Genomic DNA, 21422 nt, shown 5'->3' with positions numbered 1-21422 from the left:
ACTCACCAGCAGGGGTAAACCAGAGATAATCCAGGATAATTTCCCTGTTTTAAGATCCTCATGTATCTCTTTATCCCATAGTCTTAATTTATCTCTCCCCCACCCCTTTCCCCTTTGGTAACCATTAGTTTGTTTTCTATTTCTGTCAGTCTGTTTCTGTTTTGCAAGTTTCCTTTGTGTTATTTTTTAGATTCCACACACAAGTGGCATCATATAACATTTGTATTTCTCTGACTTACTTCATTTAGTATTATAATCTCTAGGTCCACGCGTGTTGCTGCAAATGGCAATATTTTGTTCTTTTTCATGGCTGAGTAATATTCCTTCATCTATATCTATATCTATATATATCTCACATCATCTTTATCCATTCATCTGTTGATAGACACTTAGGTTGCTTCCATGTCTTGGCTATTGTAAATAGTGCTGCAGTGAACATTGGGGTTCATGTATCTTTTCAAATTAGAGTTTTCGTCTTTTCTGGATATATGCCCAGGAGTGTGATTACTGGATCATATGGTAACTGTATTTTTATTTTAAGGAAATTTATACTATTTTCCATAGTGGTTGCACCAATTTACATTCCCATCGACAGTGTAGGAGTGTTCCCTTTTCTCCACACCCCCTCCAGAAGTTATTATTTGTAGACTTTTTTTTAAACATCTTTATTGGAGTATAATTGCTTTACAATGGTGTGTTAGTTTCTGCTTTATAACAAAGTGAATCAGTTATACATATACATATGTTCCCATATCTCTTCCCTCTTGCGTCTCCCTCCCTCCCACCCTCCCTATCCCACCCCTCTAGGTGGTCACAAAGCACCGAGCTGATCTCCCTGTGCTATGTGGCTGCTTCCCACTAGCTATCTATCTTACGTTTGGTAGTGTATATATGTCCATGCCACTCTCTCACTTTGTCCCAGCTTACCCTTCCCCCTCCCCATATCCTCAAATCCATTCTCTAGTAGGTCTGCATCTTTATTCCCGTCTTGCCCCTACGTTCCTCATGACTATTTTTTTTTTTGTTTTTTAGATTCCATATATATGTGATAGCATATGGTATTTGTTTTTCTCTTTCTGACTTACTTCACTCTGAATGACATACGCTAGGTCCATCCACCTCACTACAAATAACTAAATTTCGTTCCTTTTTATGGCTGAGTAATATTCCATTGTATATATGTGCCACATCTCCTTTATCGATTCATCTGTTGATGGACACTTAGGTTGCCTCCATGTCCTGGCTATTGTAAATATAGCTGCAGTGAACATTGTGGTAAATGACTCTTTTTGAATTATGGCTTTTTGAGGGTATATGCCCAGTAGTGGGATAGGTGGTATGGTAGTTCTATTTTTAATATTTTAAGGAACCTCCATACTGTTCTCCATAGTGGCTGTATCATTTACATTCCCAACAACAGTGCAAGAGGAGGGTTCCCTTTTCTCCACACCCTCTACAGCATTTATTGTTTGTAGATTTTTTGATCATGGCCATTCTAATGGTGTGAGATGATATCTCATTGTAGTTTTGATTTGCATTTCTCGAATGATTAATGATGTTGAGCATTCCTTCATGTGTTTGTTGGCAATCTGTATATCTTCCTTGGAGAAATTTCTATTTAGGTCTTCTGCCCATTTTTGGATTGGGTTGTTTGTTTTTTTGATATTGAGCTGCATGAGCTGCTTGTAAATTTTGGAGATTAATCCTTTGTCAGTTGCTTCATTTGAAAATATTTTCTCCCATTCTGAGGGTTGTCTTTTTATCTTGTTTATGGTTTCTTTTGCTGTATGTGTATGATCCTTTTAATGTGCTGTTGGATTCTGTTTGCTAGTATTTTGTTGAGGATTTTTGCATCTATGTTCATCATTGATATTGGCCTGTAGTTTTCTTTCTTTGTGACATCTTTGTCTGGTTTTGGTATCAGTGTGATGGTGGCCTTGTAGAATGAGTTTGGGTGTGTTCCTCCCTCTGCTATATTTTGGAAGAGTTTGAGAAGGACAGGTGTTAGCTCTTCTCTAAATGTTTGATAGAATTCGCCTGTGAAGCCATCTGGTCCTGGGCTTTTGTTTGTTGGAAGATTTTTAATCACACTTTCAATTTCAGTGCTTGTGATTGGTCTGTTCATATTTTCTATTTCTTCCTGGTTCAGTCTCGGCAGGTTGTGCATTTCTAAGAATTTGTCCATTTCTTCCAGATTGTCCATTTTATCGGCATAGAGTGGCTTGTAGTAATCTCTCATGATCTTTTTTATTTCTGCAGTGTCAGTTGTTACTTCTTTTTCATTTCTAATTCTATTGATTTGAGTCTTCTCCCTTTTTTCTTGATGAGTCTGGCTAATGGTTTATCAATTTTGTTTATCTTCTCAAGAACCAGATTTTAGTTTTATTTATGTTTGCTATCGTTTCCTTCATTTCTTTTTCATTTATTTCTGATCTGATCTTTATGATTATTTCCTTCTGCTAACTTTGGGTTTTTTTGGTTCTTCTTTCTCTAATTGCTTTCGGTGTAAGATTAGGTTGTTTATTTGAGATGTTTCTGGTTTCTTAAGGTAGGATTGTGTTGCTATAAACTTCCCTCTTAGAACTGCTTTTGCTGCATCCCATAGGTTTTGGGTCGTCGTGTTTTCATTGTCATTTGTTTCTAGGTATTTTTTGATTTCCTCTTTGATTTATTCCATGATCTCTTGTTTATTAAATAGTGTATTGTTTAGCCTCCATACGTTTGTATTCTTACAGAATTTTTCCTGTAATTGATATCTAGACTCATAGCATTGTGGTTGGAAAAGATACTTGATACGATTTCAATTTTCTAAAATTTACCAAGGCTTGATTGGTGACCCAAGATATGATCTATCCTGGAGAATGTTCCATGAGCACTTGAGAAGAAAGTGTATTCTGTTGTTTTTGGATGGAATATCCTATAAATATTAATTGAGTCCATCTTGTTTAATGTATCATTTAAAGCTTGTGTTTCCTTATTTACCTTGATTTTGGATGATCTGTCCATTGGTGAAAGTGGGGTGTTAAAGTCCCCTACTCTGAATGTGTTACTGTCAGTTTCCCCTTTAATGGCTGTTAGTATTTGCCTTATGTATTGGGGTGCTCCTATGTTGGGTGCATAAATATTTACAATTGTTATATATTTTTCTTGGATTGATCCTTTGATCATTATGTAGTGTCCTTCTTTGTGTCTTGTAATAGTCTTTGTTTTAAAGTCTATTTTGCCTGATTGGAGAATTGCTACTCCAGCTTTCTTTTTGTTTCCATTTGCATGGAATATCTTTTTCAGTCCCCTCACTTTCAGTCTCTATGTGCCCCTAGGTCTGAATTGGGTCTCTTGTAGACAGCCTATATATGGGTCTTGTTTTTGTATCCATTCAGCCAGTCTGTGTGTTTTGGGTGGAGCATTTAATCCATTTACATTTAAGGTAATTATCGATATGTACGTATGTTCCTATTCCCATTTTCTTAATTGTTTTGCGTTTGTTATTGTAGGTCTTTTCCTTCTCTTGTGTTTCCTGCCTAGAGTAGTTCCTTTAGCATTTGTTGTAAAGCTGGTTTGGTGGTGCTGAATTATCTTAGCTTTTGCTTGTCTGTAAAGGTTTTAATTTCTCTGTCAAATCTGAATGAGACCCTTGCTGGGTAGAGTAATCTTGGTTGTAGCTTTTTCCCCTTCATCACTTTAACTGTGTCCTGCCACTCCCTTCTGGCTTGCAGAGTGTCTGCTGAAAGATCAGCTGTTAACCTTATGGGGATTCCCTTGTGTGTTATTTGTTGTTTTTCCCTTGCTGCTTTTAATATGTTTTCTTTGTATTTAATTTTTGATAGTTTGATTAATATGTGTCTTGTCGTGTTTCTCCTTGGATTTATCCTGTATGGGACTCTCTGTTCTTCCTGGACTTGATTAACTATTTCCTTTCCCATATTAGGGAAGTTTTCAACTATAATCTCTTCAAATATTTTCTCAGTCCCTTTCTTTTTCTCTTCTTCTTCTGGGACCCCTATAATTCGAATGGTGGTGCGTTTAATGTTGTCCCAGAGGTCTCTGAGACTGTCCTCAATTCTTTTCATTCTTTTTTCTTTATTCTGCTCTGCAGTAGTTATTTCTACTATTTTATCTTCCACGTCACGTATCCATTCTTCTGCCTCATTATTCTGCCATTGATCCCTTCTAGAGAATTTTTAATTTCATTTATTGTGTTGTTCATCTCTGTTTGTTTGCTCTTTAGTTCTTCTAGGTCCTTGTTAAACGTTTCTTGTATTTTCTCCATTCTATTTCCAAGATTTTGGATCATCTTTACTATCATTATTCTGAATTCTTTTTTCAGGTAGGCTGCCTATTTCATCTGCATTTGTTAGGTCTGGTGGGTTTTTACCTTGCTCCTTCATCTGCTGTGTGTTTCTCTGTCTTCTCATTTTGCTTAACTTACTGTGTTTGGGGTCTCCTTTTCACAGGCTGCAAGTTCGTAGTTTGCATTGTTTTTGGTGTCTGTCCCCAGTGGCTAAGGTTGGTTCAGTGGGTTGTGTAGGCTTCCTGGTGGAGCGGACTAGTGCCTGTGTTCTGGTGGATGAGGCTGGATCTTGTCTTTCTGGTGGGCAGGTACACATCTGGTGGTGTGTTTTGGGGTGTCTGTGGCCTTATTATGATTTTACGCAGCCTGTCTGCTAATGGGTGGTTGTGTTCCTGTCTTGTTAGTTGTTTGGCATAGGGTGTCCAGCACTGTAGCTTGCTGGTCGTTGGGTGGACCTGGGTCTTGGTGTTGAGATGGAGATCTCTGCCAGATTTTCGCCATTTGATATTACATGGAGCTGGGAGGTCTCTTGTGGACCAATGTCCTGAACTTGGCTCTTCCACTTCAGACGCACAGCCCTGACTCCTGGCTGGAGCACCAAGAGCCTGTCATCCACACGGCTCAGAATAAAAGGGAGAAAAAAAAAAGAAACAAAGAAAGAAGAAGATAAAATAAAGTTATTAAAATAAAAAATAATTATTAGAAACAATTTTAAAAAGTAATAAAAGAAAGAAGAAAAAAAGAAGGAATTATGGAAGAGAGCAACCCAACCAAAAAACAAATCCACCGATGATAACAAGCACCAAAAAGTATACTAAAAAAAAACAAAATAAAACCAAACAAACAAAAATACCCCAGACATACAGAACCCTAGGACATATGGTAAAAAGCAAAGCTATACAGACAAAATCACACACAGAAGCATACACACACACAAAATCACAAAAGGAGAAAAAGGGAAAAAAAAAAAAAATATATATATATAGTTGCTCCCAAAGTCCACCTCCTGAATTTGGGATGATTCATTGTCTATTCATGTATTCCACAGATGCAGGGTATATCAAGTTGATTGTGGAGATTTAATCTGCTGCTCCTGAGGCTTCTGGGAGAGATTTCCCTTTCTCTTCTTTGTTCTCACAGCTCCCGGGGCTCAGCTTTGGATTTGGCCCCGCCTCTGCGTGTAGGTCGCCTGAGGGCGTCTGTTCTTCGCTCAGACAGGACGGGGTTAAAGGAGCCTCTGATTCGGGGGCTCTGGCTCACTCAGGCCGTGGGGGGGGAGGGGCACGGAGTGCGGGGCGGGCCTGCGCGGCAGAGGCACCTGAGGCGCGCCGTGCGTTCTCCCGGGGAAGTTGTCCCTGGATCCTGGGACCCTGGCAGTGGCGGGCTGCACAGGCTCCCTGGAGGGGGGTGTGGATAGTGACCTGTGCTCGCACACAGGCTTCTTGGTGGCGGCAGCAGCAGCAGCCTTAGCGTCTCATGTCTGTCTCTGGGGTCCACGCTGTTTGCCGCGGCTCACGCCCGTCTCTGGAGCTCCTCTAAGCAGTGCTCTTAATCCCCTCTCCTTGTGCACCAGGAAACAAAGAGGCAAGAAAAAGTCTCTTGCCCCTTCAGGCTGTGTTGAGGCAGCCAGTCCTCTCCCTGCGATCTCCCGAAGCCCGAGCCTCAGCTCCCAGCCCCCGCCCGCCCCGGTGGGTGAGCAGACAATCCTCTCGGGCTGGTGAGTGCCGGTCGGCACTGATCCTCTGTGCGGGAGTCTCTGCGCTTTGCCCTCCGCACCCCTGTTGCTGCGCTCTCCTCTGTGGCTCCGAAGCTTCCCCCTCCGCCACCCACAGTCTCCGCCCGCGAAGGGGCTTCCTAGTGTGTGGAAACTTTTCCTCCTTCACAGCTCCCTCCCACTGGTGCCAGTCCTGTCCCTATTCTTTGTCTGTGTTTTTTCTTTTGCCCTACCCAGGTACGTGGGGAGTGTATTGCCTTTTGGGAGGTCTGAGGTCTTCTGGCAGCACTCAGTAGCTGTTCTGTAGGAGTTGTTCCACATGTAGATGTATTTGTGATGTATTTGTGGGGAGGGAGATGATCTCCACGTCTTACTCTTCCACCATCTTGAAGCTCCTTCCTGTTTGTAGACTTTTTGATGATGGCCAGTTTGACTGGTATGAGGTGATATCTCTTTGTAGTTTTGATTTGTATTTCTCTAATAATTAGCAATGTTGAGCATCTTATCATGTGCCTGTTGCCCATTTGTATGTCTTCTTTGGAGAAGTGTCTATTTTGGTCTTCTGCCAGTTTTTTGATTGCATTGTTAGTTTTTTGACATTGAGTTGTAGGAACTGTTTGTATATTTGGAAATTAAGCCCTTCTTGGTCACATCGTTTATAAATATTTTCTCCCAGTCTGTAGGTAGTGTTTTCATTTTGTTTATGGTTTCCTTTCTGTGCAAAAGTTGTAAGTTTGGTTAGGTCCCATTTGTTTACTTTTGCTTTTATTTCTTTTGTCTTGAGAGACTAATCTGAAAAAATACTGCTACAATATACATCAGAGAATGTTTTCCTTATGTTCTCTTCTAGGAGTTTTATGGTGCCATGTCTTATATTTAGGGCTTTAAGTCATTTTGAATTTATTTTTGTGTGTTTTGTGAGGGAGTGTTCTAACTTCATTGGTTTAGATGAGCTGTCCAACTTTCCCAACACCACTTGCTGAACAGACTGTCTTTTCTCCATTGAATATTCTTGCTTCTTTTGCTGAAGATTAATTGACAGTAGGTGTGTGGCTTTTTTTCTGAGCTCTCTAGTCTGTTCCATTGGTCTGTTTTTGTGCCAATACTATGCTGTTTTGATTACTGTAACTTTGTACTATTGTCTGAAGTCTGGGAGGGTTATGCCTCCAGCTAGGTTCTTTTTCCTCAGGATTACTTTGTAATTTTGGTGTTTTGTGGTTCCATATAAATTTTAGGATTATTTGTTCTAGTCCTGTGAAAAATGTCATGGGTAATTTGATAGAGATTGCATTAAATCTGTAGATTGCTTTGGGTAGTATGGCCATTTTAACAATGTCAATTCTTCCAGTCCAAGAGCATGGGATATATTCTATTTCTCTGAATCATCTTCAATGTCTTTTACCTATGTTTTATATTCTCAGCATACATAAACATTTTAAGTTATAGGAAATAAAGTTTATTTTGGCAGAGACTGTTAAATCAAATTAAAGTTACATACATTAGTAACATAAATCAACATCCTCAAATTGGTATAAGTGTGACACATTTCTTGTTTTCCCTTGTTTTGCTAAATTACCATAACCTAAATTGCATTATAAAATTGATTTTATATATATATTTCTAACATCTTCGTTGGAGTATAATTGCTTTACAATGGCGTGTTAGTTTCTGCTGTGTAACAAAGTGAGTCAGCTATACATATACATATATCCCCATATCTCTTCCCTCTTGCGTCTCCCTCCCACCCTCCCTATCCCCACCCCTCTAGGTGGTCATAAAAATGATTTTATATTTTGAAAAATGAGCATGAACCTTTCAAATCAACAGTGAGTTCATTGCTCTATGGCCACTTCCCCACTACAGAGCCTGATGGTGATGAAGCCCAGGACCCCACACCCACGTTCCTGATGGGCCATCAGGGACCTGCTCATTTTTGAGGACTCTGAGTGATCCGAGGGAGGTCTGGGGGACCCTGTGAAGCTGTAGGCACTGGGGAGGTATATAGTGTGCCAGGGACTCAAGAGGAGAAATATTTCTTTCCAGAGCTCATCCCATAGGCAGAACCTCCCCTGGCGGCTTCCCTCCCTAAGAGCAGCACAGGTGACCTCAGGTGCAAGTGTAGTCACACAAACGAAACCACTCCACTTGAGAACACTCAAGCCTGTTCTCAGCCTTGGGTCTGACTCGGAGTGAGGAGGGATGTCCCCCCTGCCCCAGGGTTCATTGCTTCTCATGGCTGCCAGGACTCTTGTTCTCAATGGGCCAGGCCTTCCCCTGTCCCTTATTGCTAGCATCTGAGTATTTGTATCTTACTTTATGGTTTCCAATAACCTCAGCCTGCCAACAACGACTCCTCCACAAGGATTCATGGAGTGGAATTAGAACTACAGGATAACAATGGGTCAGGATGTGAGGAACAAGGGCCTCAAATCTCAAGATGAGAATGCATGTGTATGACATAAAGATGAATTGAAATCAGTGAATTCAGAGTAGGAGGTCGATAGAGCACACCAAAGTGCTTCACTCAGTGATGAAGGTGAGATGCACTGGAGGTGCACATAGAGGAGGTGGGAAGGGAGGGTCAGGAGGAGAGGGGGTTGGCCCAGGCTTATTCCCCTGAGATGGCCCAAGGAAGCTTAAGAGCTCCAGGAGAGAAAGCTGGGTTAGGCTTGGGCTCAGAGTGCTGACAGGAGGAGTGTCCCAGGACTCCTGAAGGCAGTTCTCCTGCTGGTTATAAGAGTGATGTCTGTGCAGACCCACTGCCTCATGACCAGGGGTAAGTGTCAGTGTGCAGGAGCTCAGCGGCTGGTCCTGCTTTCTGCTAATGTCAGGCCATGACGCTGTGAATTCTCTGGCTGGCCCTGCAGGTGATGGGGCCCCTCTCTCCTGGGACACAGGGAGGAAGGCTGGAGACGGTGTCCACACAGTGTCCCCAGTGGCATCGCAGTGGGAGAGCAAACATTGACATCCCCAATATGCAAACGAAGCATGTAGGTAGCTCATTCCATTTGATGCATTTCTGATCCGAAAATAACAGACTAACAACTTCCTCTTCAAGGGCATGTGCATGTTCAATTCAGAGAAACTGAGGCTGAAGCCTGAGTCCTCCTTCCTCACCAGAGTCAGAACAGCAAGAGGAAGAGGAGAAAAGCTGGCGTCCCCATTTTCCCGAGGTGCTTCCTGAGGCGGGTAGAGATGGGCACTGGGGACACAGCCATCACAGAGGGGAGGGACAAGGCAGGGCTTCCAGCCACAGAGCACAAAGCATTTAGGAGGGTTTCTCCACCACTCAGCAGAAGACAGCTCCTCCCCAGGTGTCCCCACCACGCCAGAAGCTATTCAAGCCTTAGGGGCTCCTGTTGAAAATGGTACAGTGTCACTTACCTTCTCAGTATTTCTGAGAACAGGATTATGTCTTGTGTTTATTCAGCATATGTCTGCCATCTAACGGCAGTTTGCGATACAGCAGTTCATAAAATTTTCAATGCAGAGTCTCAAAGAATATTGACTGTGAGTTTTTTTTAAAAAACATCTTTATGGGAGTATAATTGCTTTAAGATGGTGTGTTACTTTCTGCTGTATAACAAAGTGAATCAGCTATACATATACCTATATCCCTATATCTCCTCCCTCTTGCATCTCCCTCCCTCCCACCCTCCCTATCCCACTCCTCTAGGTGGTCACAAAGCACCGAGCTGGTCTCCCTGCGCTAAGTGGCTGCTTCCCACTAGCTATCTGTTTTACATTTGGTAGTGTATATATGTCAATGCCACTCTCTCACTTTGTCCCAGCTTACCCTTCCCCTCCTGTGTCCTCAGGTCTGTTCTCTATGTCTGCGTCTTTATTCCTGTCCTGCCCCTAGGTTCTTCAGAACCAATATATTTTTTTAGGTTCCACATATATGTATTAGCATACGGTATTTGCCTTTCTCTTTCTGACTTACTTCACCCTATATGACACACTCTAGGTCCATCCACCTCACTACAAATAACTCAATTTCATGTTTTTTTTTATGGCGGAGTAATATTCCATTGTATTTATGTGCCACGTCTTCTTTATCCATTCGTCTGTCGATGGACACTTAGGTTGCTTCCATGTCCTGGCTATTGTAAATAGTGCTGCAATGAACATTGTGGTACATGACTCTTTTTGAATTATGGTTTTCTCAGGGTATATGCCCAGTAGTGGGATTACTGGGTCACATGGTATTTCTATTTGTAGTTTTTTAAGGAACCTCCATACTGTTCTCCATAGTGGCTGTATCAATTTACATTCCCACCAACAGTGCAAGAGGGTTCCCTTTTCTCCACACCCTCTCCAGCATTTATTGTTTGTAGATTTTTTGATGGTGGCCATTCTGACCGGTGTGAGATGATATCTCGTTGTAGTTTTGATTTGCATTTCTCTAATGATTAATGATGTTGAGCATTCTTTCATGTGTTTGTTGGCAATCTGTATATCTTCTTTAGAGAGATGTCTATTTAGGTCTTCTGCTCATTTTTGGATTGGGTTGTTTGTTTTTTTGATATTTAGCTGCATGAGCTGCTTGTAAATTTTGGAGATTAATCCTTTGTCAGTTGCTTCATTTGCAAGTATTTTCTCCCATTCTGCGGGTTGTCTTTTCGTCTTGTTTACGGTTTCCTTTGCTGTGCAAAAGCTTTGAAGTTTCATTAGGTCCCATTTGTTTATTTTTGTTTTTGTTTCCATTTCTCTAGGAGGTGGGTCAAAAAGGATCTTGCTGTGATTTATGTCATAGAGTGTTCTGCCTATGTCTTCCTCTAAGAGTTTGATAGTTTCTGGCCTTACATTTAGGTCTTTAATCCATTTTGAGCTTATTTTTGTATATGGTGTTAGGGAGTGATCTAATCTCATACTTTTACATGTACCTGTCCAGTTTTCCCAGCACCACTTATTGAAGAGGCTCTCCTTTCTCCACTGTACATTCCTGCCTCCTTTATCAAAGATAAGGTGACCATATGTGCGTGGGTTTATCTCTGGGCTTTCTATCCTGTTCCATTGATCTATATTTCTGTTTTTGTGCCAGTACCATACTGTCTTGATTACTGTAGCTTTGTAGTATAGTCTGAAGTCAGGGAGCCTGATTCCTCCAGCTCCATTTTTCGTTCTCAAGATTGCTTTGTCTGTTCGGGGTCTTTTGTGTTTCCATACAGATTGTGAATTTTTTTGTTCTAGTTCTGTGAAGAATGCCAGTGGTAGTTTTACAGGGATCGCATTGAATCTGTAGATTGCTTTGTGTAGTATAGTCATTTTCACAATGTTGATGCTTCCAATCCAAGAACATGGTATATCTCTCCATCTGTTTGTATCATCTTTAATTTCTTTCATCAGTGTCTTATAATTTTCTGCATACAGGTCTTTTGTCTCCTTAGGTAGGTTTATTCCTAGATATTTGCACTGCTGGTGGGAATGTGAATTGGTACAGCCACTATGGAGAACAGTATGGCGGTTCCTTAAAAAACTACAAATAGAACTACCATATGACCCAGCAATCCGACTGCTGGGCATATACCCTGAGAAAACCATAATTCAAAAGGAGTCATGTACCAAAATGTTCATTGCAGCTCTATTTACAATAGCCAGGAGATGGAAACAACCTAAGTGTCCATCATTGGATGAATGGATAAAGAAGGTGTGGCACATATATACAATGGAATATTACTCAGCCATAAAAAGAAATGAAATTGAGTTATTTGTAATGAGGTGGATGGACCTAGAGTCTGTCATACAGAGTGAAGTAAGTCAGAAAGAGAAAGACAAATACCGTATGCTAACACATATATATGGAATTTAAGAAAAAAAATGTCATAAGAACCTAGGGGTAAGACAGGAATAAAGACACAGACCTACTAGAGAATGGACTTGAGGATATTGGGAGGGGGAAGGGTAAGCTGTGACAAAGCGAGAGAGTGGCATGGACATATATACACTACCAAACATAAAATAGATAGCTAGTGGGAAGCAGCTGCATAGCACAGGGAGATCAGCTCGGTGCTTTGTGACCACCTAAATGGGCGGGATAGGGAGGGGGGGAGGGAGGGAGACTCAAGAGGGAAGAGATATGGGGCCATATGTATATGTATAACTGATTCACTTTGTTATAAAGCAGAAACTAACACACCATTGTAAAGCAATTATACTCCAATAAAGATGTAAAAAACAAAAAACAAAAAGAGTCATGTACCAAAATGTTCATTGCAGCTCTATTTACAATAGCCAGGACATGTAAACAACCTAAGTGTCCATCAACAGATGAATGGAAAAAGATGTGGCACATATATACAGTGGAATATTACTGAGCCATAAAAAGGAACGAAACTGAGTTAGTTTTAGTGAGATGGATGGACCTAGAGACTGCATAGAGAGTGAAGTAAGTCAGAAAGAGAAAAACAAATACTGTATGCTAACACGTATATATGGAACCTAAAAAAAAAAAAAGAAAAAAAAATGGTCAGAAGAACCTAGGGGCAAGTCGGGATTAAAATAGATAGCTAGTGGGAAGCAGCCGCATAGCACAGGGAGATCAGCTTGGTGCTTTGTGACCACCTAGGGGGTGGGATAGGGAGAGTGGGAGGGTAGGAGGGAGGGAGATGCAAGAGTGAAGAGATATGGGGACATATATATATGTATAACTGATTCACTTTGTTATAAAGCAAAAACTAACACACCATTGTAAAGCAATTATACTCCAGTAAAGATGTTAAAAAAAAAAAAAGAAGAGGATCTAAATCGCAGAATATGACAAAGACACAGCTAGCTTTCATACCGTCTCTGTGTTTCCTAAGACTCAATAGTGAAGAAAATAAGGAATTGATATATCTCAAGAATAGAGTTAAGGGCCACAATAATATTTCACCACCCCAGGCAGGGGAATGCAGACTCTGGTAGAGGACACTGGTAGATGTTGTCTCCAAAGCCATAGCTTCAGAAAGCTCAATCATTTTATGCACACACATAGATGAGACAGAACTTCATTTCCCAATGGGGATTTAGCTCCTGAGAATGAGGGTATAGAAATAAGTAGCCAACTAAAAATAACACCCAGTCTTAAAATAAGATTTTTGTCTTTATTTCAAGTATTAAATAAGCAAAACTGTACTTTTTAGTGTCAACATCAATATAGATAATTTGATATGAGGAATCTACCTCACTGGCTGTTAGATTTTCAGATTCAGGGGAAAAAATAAAACCCTCACTGAGCAGATATGGCACTTAACAATATTGGGGGATGAACTATGGCAGAAGAATTGCCAATGGAGCAAAGGATGAAGAACAGAAAATGATATGCTCCTCAAACATTATTCTTCCATTTGACTTATCCTTTTTTTTTTTTTTTTTTTTTTTTGCGGTATGCGGGTCTCTCACTGTTGTGGCCTCTCCCGTTGCGGAGCACAGGCTCCGGACGCGCAGGCTCAGCGGCCATGGCTCACGGGCCCAGCCACTCCGCGGCATGTGGGATCTTCCCGGACCGGGGCACGAACCCGTGTCCCCTGCATTGGCAGGCGGACTCTCAACCACTGCGCCACCAGGGAAGCCCTGACTTATCCTTTTAACTTGCCTTTTGCTACAGTTTGCTGCAAAATTCAAATCTATATCTTAAATCCATAATTGTTTTTATGAGAAACAAGTATATCAAGATCTCTTGAAATAGAATTATAAAATTCTCACCCTTTTGTATAGTGCATCAACTCGTGTTTAGTTGCCTTTTATCCTATAGATGATCATGTTGTATACAGAGGGTCCTGTTTATTGTGACTGTTCCAAACTAGCTGTCATGTTATCCTGGAATGTCCCATAAACATATTTGTAATGAGTACAGCTTTTCATTCTCGCATGCTTAATTGTACACACCAAATAGCTTGTAGTAGTTGTCCTAGTCTGACCTGGAAATATATAACATCTTGCAAGAACAGAAGGATGTATGGTTCCAGCCACTGTCATCTGAGATGGGAATAAACAACATTTCTAAGTCCCTTTCCCTGAGCTTCCCACCAGATCTCCCCAGTTAGACATTGGTAACCTGGATAAGAAGAAATAACTGAATCAGCGGACTCTCTTTGTTCAGGGCTGTCACATTTTGAGATACAAATTCTTATGTTGTTGGTAGTAATAATACGGTGCATTTTGAGCCTTTAGGCTAATGGTTGCAGAGGTGAAATTTGTCTCAGACTCAGTGTAATGACACCAAAGAAGGATACCAGGGGACGGATGGACGTATGGTTTGCGAAGACTGGGGACTTGTCATGTTTTCATTGGTATCTGCTCAAGTGGGTACTAATATGTTGATACTTTGCAGCTGATGGTGACTTTCTCTCTGGAAGCTTTTACTGGATGTTACAAATTCGGTGAGCACAGGTCTCCACTGGCAAGTTCATTTTTTTAAAGTCACATGATCACAAATATCATTGAGACTAAACACATCCCATTCGGTGATTTCTCAGGGCACTCACAGACGCGAAAGGGGCTTCAGGATTCACCTTACAATGAGACGAGATAATAGTGAATTTTTTTATCTCCAAGGAGTGCAGGTCTCTTGGTTTCTCTGTCTTTATGTGTAAAAGGAGGTCGTTGGAATAGGTGATCTACTCCTCAGTGATTGAAACAGTGCATCTCTCTGTTAGAGGTCATTAAGACACAGGTTGACTCAAGATTCATTCTTACTGCACCTTGGTCACTGCTGGATATAAGGTAACCTGTTAAATTTCTTCAAGTTTTCCAGTATCGACAATCTACAAAATGTTACAAGTGGTTAAGCAAAGAACAACCTAAAGGGAAAAATGTAATATAGTAAATATTCTTCAGAAGATTCCTTGCATCCATTTTATTTGTTGTTGCTGCTGTTAGCTGTGGGTGTGTGTTTGTGTGTATGTGTACATTCGGTAAGAATATTTAACGTGTGATCTACCCTCTTAACAAATTTTAACTATAGGCACTGTGTTTTAGATCACGTCTCTAGAACGCAGTCATCTTGCATACCTAAAACTTTATACCCATTATTTTAATAGAATTTTGTCCACACTTGATCATTTACGTGACAGAACAGCAGAGTGAAGACACACAATCTAAGGTGGTCCTCTGATATAGTTTGCTTGCATCTAGAGTGAACACCAGCTCATATCCCCAGTCTTGTCCAAGGACAGTGTTAACCGTCTTGATCTCTGTTACAATGTAGACCAAAGAAACGTTGATCATCTGGACGTTCCGCAGTGTGTTGCACTATAAACTCCCTGCTGATCAAAACATTTTAAGTAAAGCCGATGATCAAAAAATTGCAAGAACTCTTGGTGACTTGTAAATATACAGGGTCAGAGGATGGAATGCAAATACTTAACAAAATCATGACCTGCCCTATCAGTGAATAGGGCTCGGGTCCAGAGGTCTGAGGCAGGATGGCACATGCTCTTCAAGATAGATAGCAAGTCATCGCACCTTGCGTCTCCTGCCACAGAAAGTGAAGCACAGAGGTTTGTAGGCCTCGTGAAATGTTGAGAGAGCACACTGCATTCTTAGGAGGTAGGGGGACTACCACATCCCATTGATCAGGTATATTGGAAGGCTTCCAGATCGCAGGAGGCCCACAGCAGGAGAGGACTCTGCATCAGGTTCAGGTAGCAGTATGAGCAGCTCCATCACTTGGACCAAATGATCTAGCACATCACCTGGTGCAGGTTACGTTTGGATTAGCTAGGGACATCGTGAGCACACTCTGAAAGCTCTATTATAAACCCACATCTTAGATTTGTGGACTTGTAGTGCACGATCATGACATCCTTAAAAAATAAAAGTATTATACACTATTCAAAAATCAGCTCACAGGATGTCACAGACCTCTGGCAGGTGTGTCTATGGGACATTAAGAAGCTGTGTGATTGAGCTTCCTACTGTAACCTGGTAATTTCACACTCATCAAATTAGCAGGGTGGATGGGTCGCAACCGCAGTCAGTCTTAGAAAGGAGATGGTTCATTTAGGATTGGGCCTGAGCAAATTCAGCAGGCACACTTCATTTCCATGGACAAGTATCCCAGGTCCCCATATCACTTTCCAATCTTGCCCTAACACCTCTGCATGGGCTTATATTTTGGCTTCATGGGAGTGGTAAACCAGCTAATTCCATAGGGGAAAAAAAAACCCTCCAGGCTTTGTCCGTGGCTATGCTGGTATCATGTGTTGGCCTGAGCAAAGGTGTACAGTTCCCACACTACAGCCCGATCAATGGCAGGGTCTGAAATAAAATGTTAAGCTGGCAGGTACATGAGCAGTGCCCCTGGTTATCATCTTAGTCTGCATAGAGAACTGGCCCGAGATAAGGGTTTACAGCGATTTCAGAGTAGCTGCAGAACATCTACCACAGACAAGACTCCGAACAACCAAGCACCAGAAGATTCTTACATACCTGAGCAGATTAAGTAGCCCCAGACTTTGTCACAACTACTACAGTATTTCCTCTGCGTGTCCATGAATAGAGCAGCCCTGGTGACATGGGTGGAGGCTGTGCAGATGCCCAACAGCATGAGCCCATGTCCACCACGTCCACCACCTCGAGCAGTGTAGATCTCATACTGTCATCTTTGGATATCAGTGTTCCCAGCATTAGGCATCAATACCAGCACCCACATGGTGGTATTTTGTACCCCAAATCACTTCCTCCCTGAGAAGTTTTGATGCATTGCTCCTGGGATTAGTTGCAATCTGGATAGAGATTAGCCTTCCCTACCCACAGAGCCTCAGTTGCTGTTACTATCTACGGATTCACAGAGCCTGTGGTTTGCCCATAGGAGAAGCCACTGGATCAAGGAACTTACTTTGTGAAAAAAGTCATATAACAATAGACATCTGTCTGATCACAGCATCCATTAATCCTACCAAACACAATATTACACAAAGGAGGCTGCTTAGGTGTGGCATCTTGTAGACTTAGGAAACTCTCCATTAAGATATTCTGTATATTTTGAAAAAGTGACCATGATAGCAAGAATGAATAGGTTTGATCCAAGGGTGAAATTTATAGCAAGCTCTTTCATCATTACACACAATGACCAATTTGGGGAATGCCTGCTTCCTGTCATGCAATTTGGGGCCTTGCTGTAACAAAGTTTCTTATTCCTAGAAGTATATGTCTGCCTGAAGATTCTGTAGGATATTCTAAAGCTGTATCTGTATGTGGTAATATATGTCCATAGACTGATGGGCAATCCAAATATTTACTATTTTGCCCAGGTAATTAGCTCTGCTACTCAGGAAGTGATAGTTTTCGGCCACATATTGTGAGACTGAGAGAAATATGTCTGCACATCTGAACTGAGGGACACTGGAGACCACAGGAAAAATCCAGACAATCATTCCCCCAAAATTCCTCTTTCCGTTTTTGAGATCATTTCATTTTGAGAATCTAGCCATTTGGGGTATTCGTGTTCTGTAGGATTCCTTTACTTATCTCACCACCTTGGCGCTGGTTTTGCTTTTATCTCCTCTCTGAGCCTGGAAACTCTGGGTGTTATCAATCTCATGAGGGATCAGATGACTGTGGAAAAGTTTAAGTCCTACTCTTCCTACTTTCGCTTCCTTCTTCTCCCAGTGCATTCCACAATCTCTTTCAACTCAGTGATGAACTAGTGTTTTCAAATAATTTGAGTCTTAAATTCCTCAATTTGAAGGCTCCTGTCTGCTTACTTCTATATATATTTTCCCATACACCTTGAAACCTAATGCAATTGACACATTGGGATTTTCGCTACACTTGCCATGGAGTCCATTTTCTTAGAATAGACAATCAACTCTAAAATGCTTCATTTTCTTAACGAGAATTAAGATCATGTTGTTTTGTTCATCCATTCATCCTTGTAATAATTCTATCACACTGTGTTCTGACACTTAAGTGGCAGGACCCCTTATTCGGTCAGATTTCATCTGGGTCACTACTGTAAATGAAATCTATGCAATGCATACATTTTAGGTACATTTCCAACTAAAATACATTTTTTCATGTTTATTTTCAGTTAGTAACTATGTCATGTGAAAACAGTGAACTTATTCATTGTTTGAAAACTTTTCTTATGACAATATACTACCAAATTTGTCATATCTAAAATACTATTTCGGTTAAATATTCTCAATATTGTTTTCAATTTGGGAGTAAAAAGAGACATGTCATATCTAGGTTTTTCCTGTTGCACATGCAGTAAACTTTATGTTCTCCATTATTCATTTTTTGCTGTTTATAGTCAAAGCCCACATTTGAAATTGCAAGCCTTTTCACTCAGAAAAAAGAGGCAAAAAAAAAAAATCTTTTGGCATTGAGATCTTTTATTTTCTGTGAATTTCAAAGAGCCTATTTAAATATTCAAAGATGAAACATTTTTACCGATTATTCTCATTCATAGTCTCCCTGAGGACAGCTTGTGTAGAATACTTTCTGGAACATGTTAGAGGAGGAGGTCATCTAAGTATAAAGAAGTAGGAAGTTGAAAAAGAGGGAAAATACCAATTTACCAATATTACCAAAAATTATCCTGAGGAAAATATACCCCAGACTATGCATTTGCAAACGCGTTAAACTTTTGTTGCCATGTATTAGTGTCATTTGTCTGATTATTGGACTGGATGCGTTTAATTGACAAACGTAGACAAGGCAGAGAGGATGAGGTTGACGTTTCCCTCAGTCTCGCTTTCACGTAACTGGTTGCTACAGGACACAGGACCCCCTACCTTCCCCTGCTGCTTCTGCCAGGACCAGGCCATGCAGCTGGTACCTTAACATGTGGTGCCTGAGATGTAGCCGAGACACTCGTGGTCCAGAGCCCTCAGCTGCAAACTATTCCCCTGAGATCTCCAACATCATCCTCTTATACAGACGCAGAGAACCTGCTGTGAGTTCCCCAGAGAAGGTGCACTTGGGGCAGCTGAGCAGCCCGAGGCGGGGAAGTTTGTGTTCAGGGCTGTACCACTGTGGGAGGAGTTTGTGTACCTTGATGACAGTAATAAACTCCAGTGTCCCCAGCCTCCACCCTGCTGATTTTGAGTGTGAAATCTGTCCCTGACCCACTGCCACTGAATCTGTCTGAGACCCCAGAGTCACGGTTAGAAACCTTATAGATCAGTCATTGTGGAGACTGGCCTGGTTTCTGTTGCAACCAATTCAGATAGGTGTTTCCATTACTATGTACGAGGCTCTGACTAGACTTGCAGGAGATGGAGGCAGTCTCTCCAGGGATGACAGTCAGGGAGAGTGGAGCCTGGGTCATCACAATGTCCCCACTGGATCCTAAAATCATGACAAAAAGTACCAAGTTCCATGAAAATATTAGCAGCCATTTTTATCATTTCCAATTCTTATTTATTTTATCTAAAATGCGACTTTGTTTTACTCTCGTTATCTGTGCTTGTCATCTATACAACAAAATTGTACAGTCACAGTAATGAACCTGACATCTGCGAAGTGCAAAGAGGCCTCTAAACATTACCTACACCATCCCTACTTCCCTTGCCACAGTCCTGAACAAAGACCAGGTAATTGTTTCTTCTGGAAACTTCCTCACTCTCACAGATCTAAACATCCCATGCCAGTCTGCAGGACAACTCATACACATCTAACATGCAGACAGACCACACATGGTGAGCAGTGTTGCCTCCAAAGCTCATCCTCAGTCTCATCTCCCCTCCATCCTTACCTGGGATGCAAAGTATTAGCAGCCCAAGGAGCTGAGCAGGGAACCCCATTTTCAGAAGCTGGAATTGATGAGTCCTGATAAGTCAGAGCAAGACTGGAGCTGAGCTTTTATCTCAGACTTGCAGGGGAAGGTCCTCCCTCGGGAACAACATGCAAATCCCCTGGGGGCGGTGCAGCTGTGTGGAAAGAGCCAGGGGGAGGGAGGGAGGGGCTCAACTTTGGGCAAAGTGAAATAAAGGTCTCCTGTGTTTAGATGAAAACCAATAGCAAAAGTCCTTACTGCTTGGAATAGTGGGAGGAAGAATCCCACTGTGAAAGTCCCGGTTGATTGCAAGAACACACTGCACATGGCTTGTGGCTCTAAGAAAGCATACGAGACCCTGAAGTGAAGACACGTGTGTCCAGGGTCAATATCCGGGAGGGGAACAGTCATCTTGCTCTGATTCTTCCAGGCTGATCTAGATAAGAGAACAGCTCCTTCCCCACTAGTAATGACCATCAGAACTTTCTCCAAATAACTGCATAGAGTCAAGCTGTTTCAAGAGCTGTCAGGTAAGTGCAGTTCCCAGGTTACCTGTTTAAGAATGTTAGAAACAGGTGTTAGAACTGGTCTTTTCCTGAGACCTCATGAATTATATTTCAAAGACCACTTAAATCACAAGAACTTGACAGTAAAATGAAATACCTGAAAACCAGTTGTTTTACTCTGGTGAATAATCTATCATAGTTCTATGTCTCTCTCTGTCTCTCTATCTCTCTCTGTCTCTTTCTGTCTCTGTCTCTGTCCCTCTCTCTGTCTCTGTCTCTCTGTCTCTCTCTATATATGTTTTGTACATACACACACACACACACACATATATATATACACATATACATGTCAGATTAATCAAAGGAAAAAATTCACTTGGGATGATGGAACATAATGAAAAAACAACGATTTTATATTATTTTTTCTGAGTGGTGCTTAGAAAAACTCATCTCCTGTTGACTCTTTCTCACATGGTAGAACCAGGTCCTGCAGGGTTTCCTGGGTCTTGTCAGCTCTGTGTGAGGACCTAAGGTTCTCACTAGCCAATATGTTGGAAGCCACAGCCATGAGTCTACATTTCAAAAGGAGATGCCCTTTCTGAGAAAAGCAATGACTGGATCCTTTATTTATTTTTATTTATTTATTTAGTTAGTTATTTTTCCTTTTTTGCCGTACGCGGGCCTCTCACTGTTGTGGCCTCTCCCATTGCGGAGCACAGGCGTCAGACGCGCAGGCTCAGCGGCCACGGCTCACGGGCCCAGCCGCTCCGCGGCATGTGGGATCTTCCCGGACCGGGGCACAAACCCGTGTCCCCTGCATCGGCAGGCGGACTCTCAACCACTGCGCCACCAGGAAGCCCTGGATCCTTTATTTTAACGTCTCAGTGCAGCCTATGTCTATCATTGACACATTCCTGGGCTTTTATTTAAGAATGGTCATTATGGAACACAGTTCCAGACCACCACTGCTCAGGGCATCAGTCTGTCACACCAGCTTTCATTAAATAGGAAAGGAACACGACTATTCTCATGTGTCAGCCTGGTGCAGGTCATGTTGAATTGAACAGCTCCTGAAACATAGTGCCAATGTCAAATTGCTTTTGTCTTGAAAATAAAACCTTGGAGAAATTGAAAAAGTTGACTTTGCCATCTTATGAAAGTTTGGATAATTTAAATCCAAAGTCAGACTTAATTGACCAAGAC

General features: G+C 41.6%; 1 gene segment (V, D, J or C); it reads right to left on the bottom strand.

Annotated features, from left to right (window-relative positions):
* Positions 1-19741, bottom strand: part of LOC114900895 — a 64915-nt gene extending 45174 nt beyond the window's left edge. The window contains 2 exon segments of the V gene segment in view: positions 19189-19286; positions 19693-19741. Coding sequence covers positions 19189-19286; positions 19693-19741 — 147 coding nt within the window.
* Positions 19742-21422: the final 1681 nt, after the last annotated feature.

This window comes from Monodon monoceros, unplaced genomic scaffold (assembly GCF_005190385.1).
Source record: "Monodon monoceros isolate NGI ecotype Baffin Bay Population unplaced genomic scaffold, NGI_Narwhal_1 Super_Scaffold_19, whole genome shotgun sequence".
Classification (NCBI taxonomy): Eukaryota; Metazoa; Chordata; class Mammalia; order Artiodactyla; family Monodontidae; genus Monodon; species Monodon monoceros.
This window is presented reverse-complemented; position numbering and strand designations above follow the sequence as displayed.